The sequence below is a fragment of the Melanostigma gelatinosum genome, assembly GCF_949748355.1.
Source record: "Melanostigma gelatinosum genome assembly, chromosome: 3".
Lineage (NCBI taxonomy): Eukaryota > Metazoa > Chordata > Actinopteri > Perciformes > Zoarcidae > Melanostigma > Melanostigma gelatinosum.
The window spans coordinates 24640396-24665092 of NC_136636.1; the positions used below are offsets into that span (position 1 = coordinate 24640396).

Sequence of the window (24697 nt, forward strand, 5' to 3'; positions counted from 1 at the left end):
CGAAGGCAGATTGTTCCAGCTGCTGATGTTTCAGTCCATTTAACAGACTCGAGCCAGAGGGCCGGAGGGGCCGTACCGGTTCATACACTTTACCCATGTGAGACCATGAAGTGCCTTAAGAACAAGTAAAAGAATTGTAAAATCCATACGGAAGCTGACATCTTGTCAGTGAATTGACTGTTTGGACTCGGGGAGTGTGCTTTTGTAGCTGTCTGCACTCTCTCCTCTGTAGACGATAAACACATTTTGTGGTTTTTTCATAGCTTTGTTAAAAACGGGCAGCTGTGATAGTAGCCTGCTAGTGAAACGTCAACACTTCACTGTGTGCCGAATGCAGCCGAGGGCTTTAATCTGAGGTTTACTCTCAGCTCAAATTAGGCTGGTAGAACGTCATAAACACATTATAACTGCATCACAAATCCAGAATAATGAGCCCATTATGATATATATAGTTGTGTATTTGTGATAATGACTTAGCAGTGAAGCATATGCATTTATATATTCTAATTAGACTGCTGAAATAAGAGGTTGGTGGAGCTGATTTCATTTCTGAGATTAACACATTACGTCAAATTCACGATGCATTACAGCATGTTTTGACGTTTCTTTGTATGTATGTATGTCCTGCTTTTTGTATGTTGTACACGTCATGGCTGCTATTTCACTCCAACAGTTGACACAATAGTTCGTAGATGTCGCAAACTCCACATTGACAGCCACTTACTTTGTTGTGGGATGTTCTGTCGTCATGCTTGTTGCTGGACACTATTTGGTACAATTCAACGCTATCACCACTTCTTATCGCAACGATTGAAGTATTTCAATTGTTGATGCAGGTGGTATTTCTTTAAAGCTTCTCTGGTTATTTATCAACTCACTGTATGCGATGTGAAAAGTGGTGTCAAAGTGATGAAGACACGGAAAATGATTGCAACTTGTGTGCAGCATTTTGCTGCTGAAGCCAACGGTTGCTCTCAGGAGTTGGTGGAGACCAAAACAGAGCGATAAGGAGAAGAAATATTGGACTTACGTTCGCCTGATACCCCCCCCCCCCCCCCCCCCCACATCCAAAATGATGATGGTTCAAATTGATTGACAACAACAAGCAGGCTGCTGCAGACAGTATGTAAGCATGAGCGAACAGAACTTGTCTTTGGTACATTTAGTGGTTTTTCAGTAGAGGCTAGCTAGCTAACTTTCAGCCGTTGTCATCAGTTGTTAAGAGGAATCCACCAAATGCTCACATAAGAGATGGAGAAAATGGCGGTTAATAACCTCCCTTGTGTCTTTTATTTTTCTCACCTTCTGGCACGGGTCCAAAATTGCTGTTTTTATTGACTGTTCATTTACAGCTTGACAGGTTGTAGTTAGTATAGAAATGCTCGCCACGTGTTTTATACTCTTAATAATACACAGGTGAAGAATCATATTTTAAAAAATGTGCAGTGCATCTTGTGAAAACAAAACGTCACACTTATTTATACATACAATTTATGAGACATTCCTGAAAATATTGACACGTCCACTTTGTAAATCACTTGATGTTCACTTTCTCGTGGGTCCACGTTTTCATCCATTTGAACTGATCCCAGGTCTGTTTTCTATGCTCAGGACCCGACCGGGCTCACGACTGTACGAATGTCATCACTCCGGGGCATAAAGGAACTACTTTATGCTGCTGTTTACGATAGAGAGAAGAGACTTTGTAGTGGATACCACAGAGTGTCAGAGTGGTCACTGAGAAATCAAAGTCATGTCATTATGAAACACGCTGTCGTCAGTTTGTCTTTCATCAGCCATGGAGCAGCGCCAGAGCGTGACACGACATCACAGATGGTTTCACTGGCTCGTTCATGCTCACACTTATTTATTTTACTCTCAGGCTGAGTTCAGATTCTGTAGAGCTGTTTGAATAAAAGGTAGAGTACGTACCTCTGGAATGTAATGGAGTGGGAATATAAAGTATGACCTAGCCGAAAATGGAAATATTCATGTGAAGTACAAGTAACTCAAAACTGTACTTTTAAGCACAGTACTGTAGTACAGTTAATCTTCAAGATATGAGGCTCTAAAGTTGTAAAGATTTGATTTATAAATTGTTTAATGATTCCTCAGTTATGCCATAAAAGAAGTTGCTTCAATATAAAGTCATCATTTAATGACAAAATATGGAAATTAAAAATTGGCAAATGTACAATGAATTGTAGTGCGTCATTTAAATGCAAATGTAATTTATCAATTTATTCATTGATTATACTTAAACACTATAAAACGGAATATTCTAGGGCTGTGTATTCGATATATTGAGATATTTTGCGATACTGTTAAGAAGGTGATATATATCGTGATTACAAACAATCCAATCTCAGTAAAACTGTCATAGATTAAACAACATGTATAAAATCGTAGTAAAGCAAACGTATAACATCTTCATTCATCTCTACAGTCATATTTGTTGCCTTTTCCTTGTGTAGAATGGTTCAGAAGTAGAGGATGAGAATCTGAATTATTACATAATCTGTGCAGTATGAAGGTCAATGAACTCAGGGAGGTCGGTACCCCTGTGTGTCCGGGGTGTGGCTTCGTTACATACCCAGTGGCTAATTAGAGGGATGAACACTTTGAACTGCTGTCCGACCACACAGAGAGCGGGAAGCGAGTGTTTGATGCGGGGCCTAATTCATTTCCAGCTAAGCCGCTCGCTCCCCACTTTGCAACGACACCGTGCGAGATGAGTAAGGCTGGGTGACATTCACACTGGGCTAAATAAACCTCCCTGTGAGCGTTATTTTTCGGGCATGGCATCGCACTTCTCCATGTGTGCCGTTTTCCTATACGCCCTCACCCGAGGCCTTTCACAGCTGCTTGTCAATCTGGATAGTCGTTGTGCAGCATGGAGTTCATTACCGAGCGTCTGTACATACCAGAGGGGATGCTGGAGGCGCCGTAGTCTGCAGGGGGGACAGAGCTACATCCCAAACACTACATACTGCTTTTGTAAACTGATTACCCTTATGTAATGAAAACGGGGAGTGATCAATGATGCGTCCTATGGGGTGGGGGAGTGTGGCAGTGGAACGCAGGGTCCGGGCCCGTGTGCACAGGACAGGTCAGAGCAGAGCGCCTGTTGCTCTGAGCCAAGCTCCCTGCTGCTCGTACAGTTGGCTCGATGTGTCACATGACTGCAGTGATCACTCCTCTGACCGGAGCACTTCAGTAAAGAGACGCCAATTAGAAATGTATTATTGAGATAGACGCACAATGTATGTTCATATAATCCCATGAAAAGAGATTTGTTGAGAAAAGGGGGCCTGGGATCAGTTCAAGTCTCATGAAAAGACCGAAGCCAACCCTCGAGGTGTGCCACTGACGGGCGATGCCTGATACATCTCATTCTTTAAAACACGTCAATGAGCCACACTGTTCCACTGGGCGACCTCACAATTACCACGAACACACACACACACTGTCGTTCTTTTTTCATTCAATCACACACCTGCTGCCTTTAATATCTCCGACTGCACAACATGAGTATTAATCCGCTGTGGAAAATAGTACCAAACAACGATGCTAATAACTACAGTGCCCATCTTTTTAGGGAAGTTACTGAGCCTGTTTTTAAAAAAAATAAAGAAACATTGAAAAGTGCTGATCGACGGACTAAACCGTTGTTTTTTTAAATATATTTTAGTTTGATTGTTGTAGCAGGGTCAATGCACAACACACATATTGTACCAGATTGAGGTAAAAGAGCTAATTATCTGGTGCTGCGCACGTTACAGAGATGAAAGATCAGTTGCATCAAAACCTTACACATACTAAAGAAACGGACACGATACAACACCAATCACAAACTAAGGGCCACCTGAATGAACCAGGGCCGTGATTAATGGCAATCAATTAATGTTAATTACACCTGTGTTGACAAATGTCAAAAAGGGCCTAAAAAGCCGTACTGCGTAACGTAAAATACTGCGTAAACCAACCAGTAACCCAATCATTTCGTTTCAGGCGTCTGGTTGCTTCTTCGTCCGGAAGCAATCCATGACGCACAGAAAGTGTGTTGTATAATGGCAAAGCAGGAAGAATTGGATCGTCAGTGTTAGCAGTGATCGCCAACATGGGTGAACCGGAAAGCGAGGGGGGGGGGGGGGGTCTCTCTCCGGGGGTCTCTGTAAAATACACAGCAGCAACTATCGCCCAAGATGGAGCCAACAAAACACTAACTTAAAGCTGCAGTGAAACGGCAGACAGACACGGCAGATTGTTGTTATTTACAACAACAGAAAGGGTTTTCTAGGTTGTGCTTTTTTTCTTGTGGGTGGCAAACAAAGGAATGTTTTCAGAGAGTCGGATAAGTGCATGATTCTGTGCCACAAGTGTCCCATGCCGCACGGGAAAAGGGCAGAGTTTTGGGGGCGGGGCAGGTTCTGTGCCAGACGCTACTGTTTGCAGCCCGGCTCCTGGTGACTGACGGCAGCAGCAGCACCGGCTGGCCGGCAAGAGTCGCGAGGTGAACTGACTCAGAGCTGTGGACAGCTGAGGCATGCCATTGTTTTTGGGGTGACGGCACCGCATGCTCGTCTGCCGGCCGCCTCCTGTCCCGCCAGAGGACATGACGAGCCCCCCTCGTGCAGCCACGAGACAAAGCTGAGGGGACACTCTCTACCTCTCTCAACATCCATCCAGCACCAGCGACTGTTTGCACCCCGAATGAATCGTACCGAATGTAGAATGGAACAGAGCGGCGTCTGTGGAGGTCGCTGGCACGCTGTGTCCTCTTCTGAAGCAGTGTTTGAGTGCTGCGAGGGGCCTTGGGCAAGCGCAGCCGTCTGTACAACATCAGGAACAGAACGAGCTCCATCACGGACAGAGAACAATCTGTCACTCTCACCTTGACTCCTGTGCTGGGCCGCAGCAATCGTATCAGGCGACATGACGCCAATGCATTTATGTTAGTTGGCTGTTGCAGCTGACAACGGCACAGAACAGAAAAGAGGTGTAGCCGTCGATTAAAACTGGTCTCACCTTGAACCGCAGCATCTGTAGATTTATTCCATACCTTTCATCCTTTTTTTTTGTAAAGACAGAAAAAAACAGACATGACGATGTAACATTTGGTACACGCACAGACCTTTCATGAACCTCAGTGCTTACCTTTGTCCTGGAATCTTAGGTTTGCATTGCTATTGAAGTACCATTGTCATGATTTGCAGAAGCTCTTCTAACAGAGCCTCACTTAGTGTACGTGTCCGCACTGCTGCACTGCAGTGACGTTCTCTGGATGATCTGGAATACACACACTGTCTTCCTAAAGTACATTCGACACAACGGTACAAAAAGAGACAGTGACTTTGACCTTGTGAAACAATCATTTTAATCATCACAGCCAAGTTATACATTTAGAAAACTCTGTTTTCAGCTTTTCTTCCATGTACTTCAATACACTCGAATGTTACAAAATTGTGCATCAAAAGACTTTTGTTGTTTGTTTGTTTTTACAGTCAGTACATGTGACCATCATTTTGTTGTGCTCTTTTTGTTTGTGCTGTGATGCAAGACGTCCACAGATCACGGATGTACAGGCCATGTTGCATTGATTTGCGTTACTTTAGCTCTACTTTCACTCTGCAGCTGCAGAATGCAGAGAGCAGCGGGCAGCCGGCCCCGGGATGGCAGGAGGGAACCCTCTGTTTCTAAATATAGCTCGCATTGGCCAAATGCTGCTGCTGCAGCAGCAGCCATAAACAATGGGCTATGTACGTCACAGCCCAGATTGCCTTTCCCTGTGCCCCGGCCCCCGCCGATGGAGAGATTACATTTTCTCTCCCTCAGCTCCCCTCTGATTGGACCCTCCCCTCTCCCCTGCGGCGCTCTTTTGGAGAGCCGGACACTGCAATGATCTACCTCTCCATCGCTGTTGCATGCTTTTATGCAGGCACCTTCAGCTCGTACCCCTCAGCTGAGGACGTTGTTCATAACAATGACAATGTGAGGACCTTCCTTTATAACACTGCTGAGATTTTACTGCAGACCGCCAGTTCCTCTGGGGAGTTGTGAGAGGGTAGTGATCATGCTTCTGATGACTTCGCCGAAATCCCTGAAGCATCAATGCCCTCAACGTGTGGCTGCTATTTTTAGACGGGCATTTTTTATTCCTTTTTATCTATCATGTGATGGCCAGTAAATAAAAGGAGGATATGCAGATATTTTGGATGTATTCTTTAAAGCTTGGGTCGCTGACATTGGAGAAACCAGCAAGAGTACGCTAGGTAAAAACAATAAGATGAAAGATCCAACCAAGAAACCCAGTGTTGCCAACTCTTTTCCAAAGAATGTAGCTAGTAGCGCTAGCTCCAAAAGACGCGCAATGAGTCGGCGCATTTGAGTTATTGACGTCTTTTGGGAGGTAAAGAGAATTTCAACAAATCTAACACAAATGTTTTCTAAAATCCACTACCCACCCTAACTTTAATAGCATGGCTGGGCAGATTGTTCTCATGACAGATTTGTCAATAACCACTTTTTACAACCACGCTAATAATAATGAGACGAGCATTCTGATAAAGACTCATGGAGACAGAGCAGTTACATCCCACCTACACAGCAGGGGGGAAACAATTCATCGCTCTCCATTGACTTTGTATAGCGTGAATGTGCCTCCTTGTCACTATCGTCAGCTAAACAACAGTGTGGGATCTGTTTGTGTGCAGCAAGTGTTTAGTCTTTCTCACTATTTTCTGCTTACTGTTCTGTTTACTCATTTGTCAGTTTAAATGCTGTTGTGACCAGGCCTGAAGGCAGCACAATGGGCATATCTAACGCGTAATTAAATTGGTGAAGAGCAAAGTAGGTAAAGCCATCCCTGATGCAGCCTGTGAATGAACTGAGAACACTCTTTCAACTTACTGCCTTCTTCTCTCTGCTTACTGCTACCTTTCACACACCAGGCGCCAAATGTTGTGCAACTGTTGTGGTTTCCGTAAATGAATGAATGAATGAAATTTATTTATAGAGCGTGTTTCACAGACATAACATCACAAAGTGCTTAACAGAGCAGAAATTTAAAAGCATAAAAAACACAATGTGACCCGAGGGTCAATAAATTACATACACAGAGAAAAATAGATAAATAAAAAATAATAAATAATAAAATAAAAATTAAAAACATATTTTAATGATCTGTCATGTCGGATAATTGCCGTTACCGACCTCTATGTCTGAATTGCAAAAAAATCCATCACTGTAAAAGAATACTCCACCGTTTAACAATGAACTATATTATATGTGTTATACTCATGATGGGCAGTTTTTTTGGTTTTAAACAGCAATTTCTCAAAGTTCAGTCCGGAAGCTATCAACGTAAGCTATTTAAAGTAGCTGACTGATAAAACAAGATCGTGTTCATCAGTTAGACTCACACCATTGATACGATTATGTTTTGCCTTACTGCAGCTCTTTGCAAAATAAAAATGATGTTGGCTAAGTTAAACCTCTTTGCTCATTAAGGTGTAACTCTGTACAACTAAACCTCCAGTCAGCAGATAGTGACAGGAGCATTGGTCAAGGAGGTGAAGCGATGGTGGGGTGATGTCAGGAAAATACTCTGTGTTTGCCCCAGTCCTGAGCCACGGATAATAATTGGATATTTTTGGCACGTGGACCAATTTGAGCTGACAGCACAACTCAGTGTGTGAAGCGGGACAGAGCGACGAACCACAGCTGCCGTCCAGGGCCGCTATAAATACCTCAAGCACACAGCAGCTGACTGCAAGAAAGCAACATTAGCTTCTAGAGCTGAATTCGAAAACCGCATGCTATGCTAGCAGTACGTACAGATTTGGCCATAATGTAGTAAGTAGTACGCAAACAAAAGCAAAAATATACAGTGTGCCAAAAACACCCGGATGTCACGCTGATGTGCAAAGTATGCATCGGACCAGTCTACCTCGCCTACCATATCCCACAATGCAAAGCGCTGCAGCGGCACAGTCTACGGTCACGAAAAACAGTCAAAAAGGACAAGTTTTATACAATTTCCATAATGCTGTTTCATCACTAAATGCATTCCTGAGAATTCTTGAGGCGAACAAATCTACTTTGATGGCCGAATTCAAGATTTGAGTTGAAAAGCTCCACAGACCTGCCTGCGGGGGCCGCTAGCCGGCCAGCCGGCATGTCACGCTAACAGACCCGCTGTGAGCTGGAGTTCCCTCAAGAGACCGGTCTGGTAGACGAGAGGCTTTTATTGCCCTGCTGAGGGGCTTTTAAATATAACACAAACGTTATCTGCCTTTTTGGAGTTGAAAAGCTCCACAAGCGCCCGCTGGCGTAGCAGGAGGGGCACTTGTTGAGACGACGTGACCCTTTTCGATATGAGTTTTCAATATACTAAGACTAACTCTCGAATATTTGTGGGAATGGCATCCCACTGTTGTGTTGCTGTACATGAAACGGCAGTTTCAGCACATCTATATTGACAGTGTCCCCTCATTGATTTCCCCCTGACCTGTTACAATGAATTGTTTGAGGGCTTGGGGACTTTAACCATGCAGTATCTGATTCAGTAAACAAACAAAAGCAAATGTGACAAGCTCAATAACTTGTATGTTTTTGATAATATTGCAATAGTGGTAAAGTCATCTGCTGCATACTGATGAACGCAGTATGTAGTATGTACTGTATACTGCCTTCCTAGTATGTAGTAGGTTGTTTCCAATAGTCTGGCGTATTGGAGTCACTCTTAACTCTGAATAATCAGATGCTTTGGGAAATTATATTTTTGACATGTTTTCGGCCAATTGGTGCTCCGCAAAGGCCAGAAAGAAACATAAGTGTCAAAGCCCCGGGAGCCGTATCGATCATTTCATGAAGGACTCGTCTCCCGACTGTCGTTCTTTAATCCCTTCTGAAATCACTTTCCTTTTGAAATGATGTTTCTATGAGCGGGACTCGACACAGTGGTCGTTTCCAGGCAACCAAGGCTGTCAGATGGCGGCCGGCTGCTGTTCCTTGTTTAACTGCAGAGAATATTTTCTGTTTCATAATCCCTTTCACCTGCGATGAAATATGAATGCATGCTCTGCATGTGTTTTCCTCCACTTTTCCGCCAGGTCAATGATCGCTTTGACAACATCCAGAAATGTCTGGAGCTCAGCTTTTGCGGAGGTGAAGAGCAGTCATGTCTGACACAACAAAGACTCGGCCCGCTTGGACCATAACGTTGAAGAAATGAAAGCGTAAATTAGAAACAACCAATTAAAGCGCAATTTCATAAAATCAGTCCAAACTGCCACTGATGGGCAAGAAAAGTAACTTCTAAAGGAAATCTATAGCTGCTGCCATTTTAGATAATGCTTGATATAATACGTGTGTTTAATATGTTTGTCCCTCTAAAAGAGCAAAGAGTGCAGAGTCATCGAGTTACTTGGAGAAAGATGGAAGCTTTTAGATTACGGAAGCAAACTGCTGACTTCTTTTTTTATCATTTATTGTTAAAACAAGAAGATGTTCCTTTTATAACAAGTTATTTTTTCAGTTTAGTTGTTTTACTTATGTACAAAATGATTCTGTTTTGTGTGACAACAAATGACTTTATCTTGTCCAATCACAACACTTTATCTTTATCACATGAAATCAAAGCATCTTGTTAAAACAAGAAACTTTTCCCATTTAAGTTTACTTTATTTTACACAGTTTAAAAATACAGAAAACATAACTAATAAATAATATCACAGTGCAGGAAGATGATCGGCTGGAGTGTCCTCAGCCATGGGCGGCGTCTGGAGGCAGAGGACAAACACAGAGCACATGGCACACAATAACAAACAGGGGAATGACAGAACACATGAGGAGAGGAGATCAGGGGTAACACACAACAGGTCAGACAGGGATCCTGATCCTGACAGGAAGAGGCAGAAAGACCACTGGGCTCATTTGAAGCCTCCACCTATATAATATAAAATCTCACATTATAGCGAACATAAAATTAATATGCATAAGATATGACTATGTAGTGTTATTGAAAAGATATTTTTACAATATATGATATTTAATAACAATATATTACGAACAAAAAATAAATAATATTGAATTGTGTCATCATTAGAACGTCATAAAACATGAAACCTTTCTAGTAAACACCATGTTTACGATTACAAAATAATACATTGTGCAGCCCGAATGAACATCTTATTATAACTAAATTAAATATAGTATATCGTTTAAGCTACTCGCTTAGTTAGCAAAGCCCTTTTGTTGCTTATCAATTGCAATTTAAATATGGCAAAGGAAAATATAAAAAAGATGTGTATATAATGACGACAGCGCCTGCTAGTCTAAACTGCTGCTGCTATTGCTGAGCTTTCTACGTGTACTTTAGTCTGACATAGTAGTGATTGTGGTTGAGAGTTATGGAACAGGTCCAAACAGCTCCCAGTCTGTTTATGAGTGAGTCACAAGCTCTATATTTTAGCAGGTCGATGTTTTATCATTTGTGTGCCTGTGTTTGTGTGCAAAGAGTATTTTACACAGTGGGGTGCTGTTCTTGGTTACAAATCTTCTTTGTGTACTGTTCTTTTTCTTTCTCTTTTTTGAAACAAAGACCAGTGTTCAATATCGCTGAATACTTGTTGCAAGCCCTGCGACTCCCTCGCTTCCACCCACTGGGTGTGACATCACGTCTGTAGTCAGCTGAGGGTTAAACCGGGGACGGTAGCGTGTCGTTTTTGTCTCTGTGGTTTCACATGAGGACCGTTTCTCCCAGGAAGTGTCTCTCCGGTTTTCTATTTGTGCCTTTTATAGCGAGCAGCATCACGGGCGGGCATCAATCCAATTACAGGACTGGAGTTGGCAGATATTATAAAGCAGTTGGGGAGACGTAAGCACCGGATGACACAGCCTGCACATACTGAGTATGGCAGTGAAGTGAAATCCTCAAATTACATGTTGTCACCGCTATAGACCATCCCTGTCCCACATGCAGTAATTAACGTTATACAATGTTTTTGTTTTTCGAGGGATCTAGCTGCAAGAACCCTCTAATTGAAATGTCAAAAGCCTCAGCACCCACTCTATGAAAAGTGGTTGTTTTCACCCTCCTTTCTAACCCCATGCCAAGTCAGGGTTCCATCGTCACTGCTCAGGAGACGTGACCCGTGTCATGTGTGGCTGGAATGGTTTGCTACGTTTCTCAGGCTTTAAATAAACGGATACAGTATGGTGTACATTTGTTCTCCCAGTCCAGCACTGATGCTGGCCTCCCAGCTGACTGAAAGAGGGTTTATTATGCAAACAGAATCAGTGATTGCTTTTCAAGTAGGTTACATCTGCCATGTTGGCGAATGGATTTCCATTGTTTAAGGAAATCAATGTTTGTTCAGTCGGTTCAGGACAGTTCGTGCACTTTGGACGGGGGTGGCAGTGTTGGCCCGTTGGTCCGCCGAAGGAATTTGGCGCTGACATTGGTGGTCACTATAGAGCCATCATGACGTTAAAATGTTAGGGTTTTCTCTCTATGAACAGATTCTGCATTCATATGCATTGTATTGTAGTATTAACCAATCACGTTTGAGCAGTCTTTGGTTGAATGCAGGTAAACAGTTCGCGTAGGCAGCAAGAACGCCTTGGCCGAAATGCAATCTTGGAGCCCACTGACTTTCGTCTGAGCGTGATTTAGCTTATTAATGGTCTGAAATGAGCTTGTAAACTGGCTACTTTTGAAACAACTTCAGTCTCAGATCTCAAGTCGTGAATCGGACTGTAAACAATGAGCAGAGTACGGAGAAGGAAGTCTTGGTCCGCATATCTGCTGGCTTCTCAGGAACCCAAGAAATATCGATCTGACATTGACGTCAACTTGCGACTCGTGAGTGCAGGACGAGTCCTCAAACAACTGAAACCGTATATGTGACATATATTTAGGGACACATTTTTCATTTCACTGGGTCTTTAAAATCGGCACGTTAGCATCGTCATTGTGAAAGAGGTCGCGATGCCGACGTTGGCACAAAAGCGTCTCGGTGCCTAAGTGCAGCCTCGCAGAGCTGCCGGCGCGGCTGCAGCCTCTTAGTCTTGTTTCACTGTCGGCAGACTTCAATTCAAACCCCTGCGCGTCATGGCGCTTTAGCTTACGGAGCACTTGAAGTTCCTTCGCAGTGAAAGTTCACGGCCTATGTGCAGCAACCTGCGTCCGGGTCATGCTATTTGAAGTTGCCTCCTCCACACTGTGCTCCCAGCGGGACGCTGCAGAGCCAGACACCATCGGCCGCTTGATCTGTGAAAACCTGCGCTACGGGGCGACGCCTCGGAGACAAACGACCGGCTAGATGAAGAATTGATTCTTGGTTTCATGTCTGAGTCTTTGAATGTGTCCCCATTCATCTATCATCAATAGCACAGCCAGCCTTTGAACGGAGGACGTTTTAAAGGGCAGTTGGTAGGCTCTCGAGTGGTTGGTTTACTGCTTTTTTATAACTTGAAATTTAGCAGCAAAAGCCGCAGTCTTTGATATTCATGTGACCCGGTAACAGTGGGAGACATCCAGGTCAAAGAACCGAGTCCTGAACAAAGTTACATAAACGTCGAGCTTCTGGTAGGCTGAGACTAAAGAGAGTTCCTTTAATTATTCCTGGCAACTTCCCCCCTCCCGACTCCACACCCGAGCACGGCTCTCCTGTCCTAGGGCTCTGTCACTGAGGGGAAAGAGGCGCGGGATTAGGCCACACCTCAGTGGGCAGCAGCCCGGCCCGTGGCACCTGACTCATCCCATTCTCCTCCACTTTTCATAGGCCGACATTCCCATCAGCGCCTGCTCTGAGAGGCAGCTCATTGCTTTGACGTGCCGAGGAGTTCTCCGACAAACGAGGAACTTTTTACCTCTGACCAAGCAGAGTGGGCGAGTACTTGTGAAGCGCAAAAATCACAGCGGGAGGCAGTGACTAAAGGCCCGTTAGGATTGTTCGGCAAAATAGAAACAGGCTGACTCACTCTAGCTTTTAAGGTGTTTGGATTTTGTTGTTTTTTTTTCGTTTTATCCACAGCACCTAAATTGTCTGACACAAGAGTGTGCAGCAGCGGATTTGATTCGCTCTTTGAACTGAGGCAATCTCTATTGACCTGAAATGTTTTCCGCTGCAGACCACACAGCCTACTACGGCTCTGCTCCATTTGGCACGTTGTCCCCTCTCAGCCTCCAATGTTGCTGTGTCTGTGGTCCTGTTCTGTAAGCCCTCAGTGGTCCCAGCTGACGCTATCACAGTACAGGGGGCTTATTATAGATGTGCACACTCTAGGTGTCATTATTTACAGGGCCGTGGACAAAATGACGCGGCGTGTAAAAGGTTTTCCATTGTTTTTGGCGTCGTCATTGAATATCTGCTGATGGATGAATGATGGGACACTTATATTTACCTAAAAGACACAGCTGCCCAGCGCACACTCAAATTACAACCCGAAGAAGATACAGCTGAATTCATCTGGAAAGATTTTACTCTTTTCATTGAATATGTATGTGGCACGTTGAAATAACAGGTGGAAAAGAATACAGCTGGCGCCTTTGTTTTGATATGAATGGAAGTTGAACTGGGAGAATGAGGAAACACCGTGCAGATGTGTTACGGAGCGGAGCTTCCTCCCTCACAGATGATCTTTGGGCACACAACAGACACACAAAGCTGACAACAGACACACAAAGCTGACAACAGACTCGTTTATTTTGGTCCCACAGAACTAGCATTAACTAGTGACATTAACGTCTTCCCTTTATCTGTCAGCACTTTAAGCTCATTGTCTGCCGCTGCTGGTGTGAATCACAGTTTCACCAACTCCCAACAGTGAAGGAGTGTGAATACATTGTGGTCCGACCCTTCTTCCCGGTTGATTAGAAAAGTGGATTTTATTGCACGCTCGTCTTTGTCTGACCTCTGTTTATTCAGGGAGCGGTTGTTCTGTGCACTGGTACTGCGTTCAGTAACACTGTATGTGGGGACATCTGGGGGCTCCCCTGTAAAGCGATACCTTCTAGCTAGCTTTAACGCGATATAGCTGTTGTTTGAGTCCAGTTATTGCACTTTGTTGCTGCTAATAATACAAAAAGTCTGATTCAAGTCAACTTTGACCACTCAGCTTTGCCTGCTCATATTTCCCCAGTTTAGAGATTGAAACCGTTCTAAATCATCACGATCAGCTTTGTCCATATCACCCATATAAACCCCAGGGTCAAGGAAGGTTGTTTTTGTTTCTTATAAGTTACATGGAGCCTTTTGGGGTAAAATTGAAGCATAAAGCTCAATTTGTATTTCCTGTGAGGAAAAGAGTTTTCCTTTTTGGAATCCGGCGCTGTCTCGGCAGCTGCGAGGCAAATCTAGTGTCAGTGGGTGTGTTGGGGGTGGGGTGTAGATTTATTTTGGAAGGTCATGCGAGGAATCCTAAAAATCCAAGTGCCGTGGAACGCTGACCACCAAACCACCCTATCTTGTTAAACAGGGAGGCTGCGTGGCGCAAGGAGCTGGTGTCAGCAGCCTTGTCTCTGTTTGTTTTCATTTCATCTGTGACCACATGACTGCATCGCCACACGTCATCGTCCTCGTTATGCTGATATGACTTTTGCTGGTTGAAGGGTTTTCAAACGTGAAGATGCTTTTTGCTTTTCTCTGTGTTATATCATTACATTTTTTATATATTTGGATATTTGAAGATATCAACTCGTGTTCTGGGAAATTGTGATTGTTGTGTTTTTTTTCCACCAATTTCTGACATTTAGGCTGAACAATTAAAAAGAAGACAATAAGCGACGGACGGATAGTGAAAATGATCAATTGCAGAGTACAGTGCAGCCGTTAAATATATAGGTTAGCCCGCTCATCATCATCTGATGCTTTATCTGTTTTTCAATAATAGATATTGCATTTGCTTAATATTAGTTTTATCTTTAGTTCAACATAACCTGCTATAACATCCAACAATGTACATGCGTTAAAAAGATTGATAACGTCGGGAAAAGTTAGTTTAGATGGGGTTTCCTTCACTTCAATCATATCAATATCTTTGTTTGTTTTTTTGATAAAGCTCTCCTATCACAATATTGCACAACTCCCTTTGCTGCGGTTGGTGTGTGTGCGCGCGCGCGTGGGGAATCTCCGTCTCAGTCCCTCCCCTCCACATGAGTATTGTGCATGTGGTAAAAATAAAAAAAAAACACACAGGAGGCAGGCTGTGCTGGCTGCAGTCCTCGCTCCACTCACAGCGCTCAGCATCCTCCACACCGCCGCCGGGACTACAACCAATGCTCCTCTCGCTAAACTTCCCATCTCACCTAAACCAAAGCCGGTCTTTGAGGGAAAGCCTCGCTTCTTTTTTTTCCCTCCTCACGGAACTGGCTCTGGCGCGTGACACTCAGCGCGCAGCCTGACCTTTTCTTTCCCCGATGTGGAGCCTTAAATGTTACAATAGAACAAGCCGCATTTTGGACTCGAGGTGGGACGCGGTGTTCGTGTTTTGGATGTGCGGATCTTGGCACACGGAGCTCTGGCTCAAGCATCCAACGTGCTAGTTGGTGGAAGTAGTGAAGACACCAAAAAAAGACTTTGTTGTCAAGCAAACCCCCCTCCAGCGGCGCGAGGGGCAAAAGATGGTCCAGAACGTAATTCTGGTGTTTTTCCGCAGGAGGCTGAGCCAGAGGCCGGCGGTGGAGGAGCTGGAGAGTCGGAACATCTTAAAGCGTAAGTTCAAGCGGCGATAGAGGCCAACAATCATGATGATGTTTATCTGTGATGACGAAACCAGCACGTTTCTGTTCGTGGATCTCTACAGGACGGCCTTACACTTTCATTTCACAAACTTGTTCATGAAGTTGAATTGAGTTTATGTTGACTTCCATGTTTTAAAAACATTTCTAAAATACATCTTTAATATCTCTACCGACTAATTGTGATGTGACTTCGAGGTTTTTCAAAATAAGATGTCCACACCATGTTTTATTACTTGTTCTTTTTTTTTACTGTTTTTAAAATGATGATTATTGTGTTTTGTGAAAAAAAGTACAGCTTAAGTAATGAGTCTACTATGTTGTATTTTTTACTATTTCATTTGTTTGATGACAGAAAAGTATCAACTATGTTAACAATCTGTTCATAGTTTGGGTAATTTTTTTTTTAAGTCAAAATATTCAGTTTGCAGCTTCTCAAATGTGTCCCTGCTTTGTTCTGTTTGATTTTGTTGGAAAGTCAATACCTTTGAGGATCGGACTGTTCCGACCAAACAAGTCAAATTGACCTTTGGCTTTGTTTGTTTTATGCAGATTTTTAATTACAGACTTTACGAATAAATTGAGAGAATAAACAGCATTATGGATTACTATAACCCCAAACAAATGTTTTTTTTGCATATTTGCAAGAAGAATTTTCAAATGTCGACTATTAACATATCAGATATATTTGTGACCATGAAACCCCCAGACTACATGTGATATTCCCTGAGAGACTAGGTAGCTAGATGGTTAGTTGAAGTCCAAGTTGCATGTTCTTCCATCTTCCGCTTGGTGATTTGAACTCATATTTGAATCCTTGAAACAACTTGAGCTCCTTGGCCGAAGTGACGACAGTTTAATTCACAAGAATAGCTTTTTTTCAGGGAGAAGGCGTCAGATCGTAGCGCTCGCAGCAAACTGTGAAACTAGTGGTGCAGAACGGTTATGAAGCATTATGAGGAATGAAGTCCCACGTTGGTGGTGGACCGTGTCTCCTTAGTGGAGACGGGCCACCTGTGGTCTCTGAGCAGCTGTCGGTCTCATCACTAAACCCCCCCCCCTGCCTCTGTCCGCACGAGAACATGTGTTCGAGCCAAACCCAACCCCGCTTAACACGCTCACTGACCCAATCTCCTAACCGCACACTAAATGCCTTCAGTGAAAATGCACATAACGTGTTCCTGTTGAAATGCGCTCAGACCGTGAAGGGTGTCGGCCTCACTTTAAAGCTGCCGAACTAGTTCAACGGCTCAACATTTTCCTGAAAACAAGAGGGATTCAAAATAAATGAAATCTAGTGATATTTCTGATGTATCTGATGAAGATAAGTCCTATCAGGAGGCTCTAATCCGCCCGTTGTGTCGCTCTCTAACTCACTGTGCTCGGCACATTTGCTGACCGGCTCACTAAGGAGTATTGATCATGAGGAGGATCCCACACATTAGCTCCGTTAATCGCAGACTTTATCACCTGTTCAGTCCCATGAAGTAATCAGAGGCCTGGTGTTTACTTAACGGTTGCTACAGCGACTGAGCATCTCCAAACAAGCCTACATGTTTAGTGGAATTACAGTCAGTGTAAATGGACGATTTTGACCTGTTTTTTTTTTGTGTCAACAGAAAGAAATGACCAGACGGAACAGGAGGAGAGGAGGGAAATCAAACAGCGGCTGAACAGAAAGGTAGGCGGCTGCAGTGATCTGACCAGTTTGCTAAAACATTTTCATATCAAATCCCACATTTGGGCAACAACCCCCCCACGGCGTAATCCCCGGCCTGCTGCGCTTTTTAATATTTCGTTTTGTATCAACAATCTCTTTGGCTTTTGTTTTCCGTTCTCCAGCTGAACCAGCGGCCGACGGTGGACGAGCTGCGGGACAGAAAGATCCTCATTCGCTTCAGTGACTATGTGGAAGTGGCCAAAGCTCAGGACTACGACAGGCGGGCTGACAAGCCCTGGACCCGACTGTCAGCTTCTGACAAGGTAACTAGATAAGCCGGACAGCACCGCTGACCTTTTTACATATTAGAAGTAGAACAACGTTTTTACCAGGTGTCCGCATTCAGCCCCTCTCCGGGGTTTCTGCCGGTCTTGAAAAGTCTTAAAAGGGTTTCCTCCAAAAGGCATTAGAAAGTATTAAAAACTCTGAAATTGAATTCACGAAAATGGTTTTGTATTCAACTGTGGACTGTACGTTTTCAAGTTTCCATCAAACCTGTAGCAAACACTGTCAATAGCTACAGTACAGTAGCTATGAAGCTCATCGTCTCATTGTGGGCGAGTGTCACTGTAGCACTTCAATGACTGACACATGCTCCATTGGTTAATCCAGGTTGAGCCACTTATCTGGGTTCAGGTGGGATTCATTTCATTTGAGTATATCCTGAGGAATTATTGTTACATTCTGCCTAGAAGCAAAGATGATATAATAATAATAATAATAAACAATTCTAGGCCATATTGTCCCTTCTGGTGTTTCATCACATGCCATGAAACAGGAAGTAAGCTGCGGTCTATGTGCATTTATCTCTGGTGAACCATGCAGACGGTTCATACGGCTAATACAAGCCTCCTGGTTACTTCGATATTTGCAGTGCTCGACATCATCATCTCCCCACCACCTTTTCTTTGACACAGTGAAGCCTACATAACCTGCACCTAGACAGCAGATGGTTCTCCATTTTCAAAACATCCGTGGATTGCGTTGAGGGGACACGCCTGGGCTCACGCTTCGTTGCGCTTCTTGTTTCCCCGCAGGCGGCGATACGGAAGGAGCTGAACGAGTTCAAAAGCAACGAGATGGAAGTTCACACTTCGAGCAAGCACCTGACGAGGTCAGTTTGAAATGTCGAAAAGAATAAAATGACAAAGTGATGTGATTTTGGACAAACGCACGTAAACTGCAACTCTACTGGTTGCCTGCAGCCCTTGCTTGTTGCTCTTTTTGTCCGACAGAGTCAGCGTGACATTGTGCAAAGACCCAAAATCGCATTATCTGCCAGTTTTACACCAATGAGTGCACACCCTGCAGCGTAGGGCTTAAATTTAGCTGAAAGCAGGCCCCTTGGGATGAGAGAGAGTCGTACCCTTTTGCACCACCTCTCCACTATAATGAATGGCCGTATATATTTAGCTTACGTTTTGCTTGTGTCAAGATTCTCTGTATCTAAAAAAAAACACCCCGAATTGGCCAGGGTTGCGAGACCCTGTTTTTGAAGAGAGGCCATTGGCTGCTTTTAAACGCACTGACCGCGGGGCTATTAATAGGCCTTTTGATTGATGAAACCCCAGTGTGTGTGTGTGTGTGTGAGAATATTTTAGCCCATGCTCATCACTTTCCCCTCCCTTTCTCCCGTGTTGCAGGTTCCACCGGCCATAGCGAGGTTTCTTCTGTGAAGAGATGCCGATATCCGGTTCTGTCCGTGAAGACCCTTTGCACGGAGTCTTCCAGCGCCCCGGCCCACAGTTAGTGGCTGCTCTGGTACTCGTGTCCAGCGAAACCTTGGAGGCTATGTCTCTAGAAAGGGGAGTTGGCGTTAGACGGCGTGGATGCAAGCAGCGAGCTCCACTTCTGCTCGGAGGAACGGCTCCTCAACCCCTCACTTCACCTCGTCAGAGGAGCGGGGGAGGAGTCAAGGCCGACTTGGAGACTTTCATTTTGTAAACATACTCTTTTTGAAAGACGTCCTTTTTTCGATGCCACGGGACGGCAGGGGGAGGAGGGGTATGTGCATGTGACCGAGTCGACCAGTATCAGTAGTCACATCCCCACCCCCCCGAGCTGTGTCTAACTCTCACCAATTCAGTTTATGCGTTTCATATCGACGCTGTAAGCAGAAACCTCGTCTGTGTAAAAGACAGAATTCCCTTTGTAAGCACTATTTATTGTCTGCACAATACAGGTTTTCCATTTGTATCAAACTTTGTCTGGGTTTTTTTGATGTTTTTCCAAACACATTTCAGCATCAGGGCCTAGCAGCAGTGTGTGACATTCTGAAATCGTTCTCACAAAGGTCAGAATTAGGGCGATAACCGCTGACGAAGCATCATAAATGGGTTGTAATCCGCTCAGATTTATCTCAGAGTTTTAGTGCTCTGGTAAGCGGATAATAACATTGTAGTGAAGTTCACCTCAGATCAAGCGGCAATTAGTTTGCAAGTGAAGTCTGGTGACCTCTTTCTTGTCATGTGGCTGCGTATCGTCCTCTGAAGGAGGACGGGCGTCAGCAAAACAAGTGCACCTGACTGACTTCGTCCAATTTGGAGCGAGACGTTGATCTGATAGCTGTTCGCGCTGCTGCATGTTACTGGCAGAGGAACAAGAATGAAAGAAACAAGTCATTAGGTCTGACCCACTGCTAATGCTTTAATATAATAGGAACTGTAGGTGCATTTGAGGCCGTTGAAAAGCCTCTTTCAGACGGAAGAAACCTTTTACCTGATATTAAATGTGGGGGAAAAATAGAAGCAACCCTGGCACCTTCAGATTGGCATTTGTTTTTTTAGCTTCTTCTCTGACATCGACATGCACGTTAGGTGAGTCACAGCCTCCATCCCGGCACTGGGGGAGGAACAGATGGCGGCTCCAGTTTAAATGATCTCCTGGCCGAGAGCTGCGGCGGCCCGACAGGTCCCAGAAAAGCCCCGGTTACCTGTGGGGCTGCGTGGGAGGAACGAGGGATGCTCTCATGGGCGTGAGTGGGATATCCTGACTTCAGGGTGTACCCTCAGATAGGTGGGGGCCAGCGGTAAACACACACACACACTCTGAACATATGTTCTGCTGTTCTTTAGCCAACTGTAAGTGTGATGACCTTCTGGTTCAAAATCAGGCTTTGGATGATAAATCACGTAATTTCCTTTCTTCCATATATTCCTGGAAAAACATTTAGCCAGTAAATGATCCTGCGTTGCATAAGAACAACACACGACGTCACTGTTTCTCACGAACACTGAGCACCCAGAGCTGTTCTTTGGAACCACATACATTAGCTTTATATTAACTCTAATCCTGCCAACCGGGGTCCCTGCAGACCCCACAGGAATGTTGTCGTGTTCTTTATTCCATCATTCCAATTTTAATGACTTTGTCAATCAATTTTCATAATGACTTCCTACCTTTTTCTGTTTTTTAAAAAGAAAAATACCACTGTATTGGGGTTCAGTTAACATTTTGCTAGGATGGTTGTTTTCCTACAGTCGTTTATTCCTCAGATCTGCTGGAGAGTCGTTGATGTTAAATAATAATAACTGTTAAATATGTTGCTCTGACGATGTTTTACAATATGTTGCTACTACAAATGAATATTCATGTGATGAAATCAGTCATGCGCTTGAGGCTAACTGCACAAATATTACAAAGTGACGCAGTTCTTCTCTTCCAAAATGACACAGGCCATAGTGGTGATTTAAAGACGTAACACAGAATCATAATAATGATGCTTCAGTTCGTTTTTTTAAACATTTCAATCCCGGCCAGTCCCCCGGAGCAAACGTCACTATTGAGCATCATGATGCCTCCTAATATGGTGGCCTCTTATATAACTACCGGCAACCAGCACAAGACGACGGCCCCCCCAAATAAAGGCACAGCGCTGCGGGGCAGCGTGGATGTGGTGGGCCCCCGAACGGGCACGCTGGCACGACTAGGAACATCGATACAAACGAGCAATCAAACCCCCGGGGCGGTCCCGAGCTGCTGAGGGGATGTTTGGTTGGGTTTCTTTTCTGGTGCAAGGTTTGGGAGGAACAGGGATTTCATTCCAAGTGCGGAGGAAGCACTAAAAAGCCTCACGGCACTAAGACCATTTGTGGTTGTGGCTGCGCTGCACTTTGCAAATGATTGAGAATGAGGCTAAAGCAGCCGTCACTAAATCCACAACCAAATGTACAGTAGATGTTTGACTATAAGAGATGGTGCTGTCACTTTAAGTCCCACACTGCTGTCAGTAGTGAATTAAGACAACAAAGGGACTGGTATTCACACTGCGCTTTTATTAGATTTGAAATAAATGTATTTGGTTTTCACAATCTTCCCTTTTCTCAACTACATCCAGAGGTCAATACTTTACATGTCTTTACATGTGAAAATGTTTACTTTTGATCTGGATGTTGAATGCAGGTATTCCACCTGTAATAAGAATATATTTCACTTCGTTGCATGGTTGCTTTTACTGAAGTATATGATCTGGAATGCTCCCTCCACTACTGGGAAAAGGTCAGAACACACGTTGACATTCACTGCATTTTAAATGGACCGTTTAGGGTTTTACATTGAAGCAACGGGGCCATCGAGTGTCCCACGACTGCCGGTGCTGCTGCAGAGGAGCACTTCAATCACCAGTGTGCTCTTACATTTTTAATAAATCATGGGAAAATATGGTCACAATCATTCTAAATATTTAAATCTACTTGTTTGTTTTGTTTCTCAGCAGATTAAAGTTGAAAATACTGTGTTACTGTTGTTACTGATGGAAACAAATCAGTAATGATATAATAACTAGTATTATTATTATAATAATTTAGTTGTATTTAAAGACCTGTCTACCAGTCAAAGAGTTGATTTTATTTATTTTGTTCACAGACTGTGCCTTCAATGAGCAATCCCTTTGTTTTCCTTTTTAAAGTTATTTTGTATTCATTTTACTGCAGGTAATTCATTTAATCATTTAATAGGCTATTATTTTTTTCTCCTCTTCATGAAAGTTAAAATAGCAATAAAATGTCAATAATTGTCTTTATTCTTGTTCTATTATTTCATAAACATAACAAACTATAGTTTTTGTATATATAATATAACTATATATAAAACGTATATAAGCTGTGATATCGAATAGCTTTTGCGGCTCCAGACACATTTTATTTGGTGGAAAATAGAGCAAAATGGCTCTTTGGACAGTAAAGGTCGCTGACCTGTGTTAACCCCTTTAAAGTACATTATGAGGTGTCAACTCTGCCTCTGAAATGCAGTGGAGTAAAAATACATGATAACGTGAAAAGGTACCGGAGAAACTGTACAAAGTTCAGTACTTGAGTTCATGTATTGAGTAAGCACAGGGAACCATAGCAGGTCATAGCAACTGTAAAGCACTTTGCTTGTCTGTGTGCAGGAGCAGCAGCTCCCCCGCGTGGACACTCAGGTAAAGTGCAGCATGCTGTCCTCACACTCCCTCGGCACAGTCACCTTGTAGCTGTGGCACGACAGTTTGTAATTATGTCCGCTGTTGTTATCCCAATGTTGGCATCCTTTCACGCGGTAGCAGATGGCAAATTCCAAAATGGCTCCTGGCTGCAGAAGGAAGGGAGGAACGGGCAGACGGAATCTGAAGACGTCCGTCTCCCCGCGGGGCCCGCTGGACACCCAGGACGCTGCGGTTTCCGTGTGCGTTCTCCAGTTGGTGAAAGAGTAGTGCACCGTGACTTCTTTCTCGTAAGCTGAGTTGAGTACTTGGATGGTGCCCGTTATCCCCAGCTCTGAACACAGGACCTGCTCCAGACACACGCTCTGAGCGCAGAGACGCTTCAGGAAGTCCGGCTGAGCCCCGATACTCTCAGGGAAACAAGGTTTGAAGTAAGGCAGGGACAGCTCCAATGACTTGCCGAAAGCCAGCTCAGAGCTCATCAGTAGCCTGAACATAACATGTTGGGGTATCAGGGGGTGCTCCTGAACTTTGAAGACCTTGACGTCCTCTAACTCGAGGCCCAGCGAGTCCACGAAGCGTACCTGCAGGCTCCTGAGCTCTTTTTTTCTCTCCGCAGACGAGGGAAGAGACTGAGCTCGGGTCCTCATGATCGTCTTGGTCGGAGGGTCGCTGGGCGAGCCGTGCTTTAGGTTGAGCTCCTTTACTGAGGGGGTCCTTGGACCCGGAGGGCGGATCCGGACCGGGGCTTTGGGAGGGTGAGGCTTGGGGTCATAAATGTCCCGGAGACGAATGGTAGTGGTTCTAGTGGCGCTCGCGTTACTGGAGCCACCGATGAACTGAGGCGGGGTCCCGCTCTTTTCACCAGAAGCGGCCATGTTGGTCACATTAAACACACCTGGAGAAACAAAGGAGTCGATGTATGACTCATCATTTCATTTAACAAAAATGTCCTGTTAACAGTCACCAGTTTTATCAGACAAAACAGCAATTACTAGACAAGAATGTCACATTTCTAAAACTTAAACAATGCAAATGTTGCTACATGCTTGAAGAAGGACCAAACCTCTGCAGCAGAGACTTCTTGTGTCCTGTTGTTGGGCATTGCTTCCTGCATTGACCTTGTTTACTGCCTGCTAGCAAAGTTGCTTCAAACCCGACTGCCACCAGATGACAGACGAGAGCTCGCGTCTGCCAGCAAATGGCATTAATCCTCAACAGGAGCAAAAACTAATGCCAAGCAAAAAACAATAATGAAGCTATTACAAGCCAGGGACAGTAGATGATCCAATGAGTAGACTGAATTCACAAAACCGTCAGTGACTGCAACGAGAACACGAAGACCAAACTGTACCCTTTGAGCTCAGCCCTTGACATATAACATGAGACCTTAGCTGGCGATGGGAGGTGTAGAGTGAATATTAATAGCAGGTAGTGGGCTTGTCTCTGTCCTCGGAGATGCCTTTCTTGCTTATATAGTCACTGACACCCCAAAGCCTCAGTCTACTCACTGTGTTTGATTTACAGAGCGCCCAAAAAAAAACTAACAAACTTTCTCGGACGGAAGACTATGTGTAATATGAAAAGGATCACACACTAAACGAATCACTGTTTTTGACGTATCAACAAATAATAGATTACCTCCTGTGACATCATGAGAGGTGGAAGCCTGGGGGATTTCCTCTCTGCTTTGTTTTGACCGTATAATGGTGGCACACTCGGAGGTCAGTCGTTTTATTGCTTCGGTGGCTTTTGTTTGGCTGAAAAATCCTATTCATTTAAATCGGGGGTCCAGGAGGGTAGCAAGAGACAT

General features: G+C 44.1%; 2 protein-coding genes across 3 annotated transcripts in view; one reads left to right on the forward strand and one right to left on the reverse strand.

The window, feature by feature from the left end:
* Nucleotides 1–19635, forward strand: part of phactr3b (phosphatase and actin regulator 3b) — a gene marked incomplete at its 5' end in the record, with an annotated part of 40941 nt that extends 21306 nt beyond the window's left edge. For both annotated transcript variants that reach the window (XM_079266429.1, XM_079266430.1), the window contains 5 exons: nucleotides 15664–15719; nucleotides 17365–17426; nucleotides 17588–17728; nucleotides 18503–18579; nucleotides 19109–19635. In XM_079266429.1, coding sequence (XP_079122555.1) covers nucleotides 15664–15719; nucleotides 17365–17426; nucleotides 17588–17728; nucleotides 18503–18579; nucleotides 19109–19124 — 352 coding nt within the window. In that variant the 3' untranslated portion in view covers nucleotides 19125–19635. The remainder of the gene's footprint in view (nucleotides 1–15663; nucleotides 15720–17364; nucleotides 17427–17587; nucleotides 17729–18502; nucleotides 18580–19108) is intronic.
* A 2165-nt stretch (nucleotides 19636–21800) lies between these two features.
* ppp1r3db (protein phosphatase 1, regulatory subunit 3Db) lies at nucleotides 21801–24211 on the reverse strand. The gene is made up of 2 exons (XM_079266439.1): nucleotides 23951–24211; nucleotides 21801–23782 (listed from the first exon to the last, which is right to left on the reverse strand). The coding sequence occupies exon 2, from the start codon at nucleotides 23760–23762 to the stop codon at nucleotides 22881–22883; it is 882 nt and encodes a 293-aa protein (XP_079122565.1). The 5' UTR covers nucleotides 23763–23782; nucleotides 23951–24211; the 3' UTR covers nucleotides 21801–22880.
* Between the last annotated feature and the right edge of the window lie 486 nt (nucleotides 24212–24697).

Coding starts and splice junctions, on each gene's coding strand:
- ppp1r3db (XM_079266439.1), bottom strand. CDS start 23,762: ATGGCCGCTTCTGGTGAAAAGAGCGGGACCCCGCCTCAGTTCATCGGT.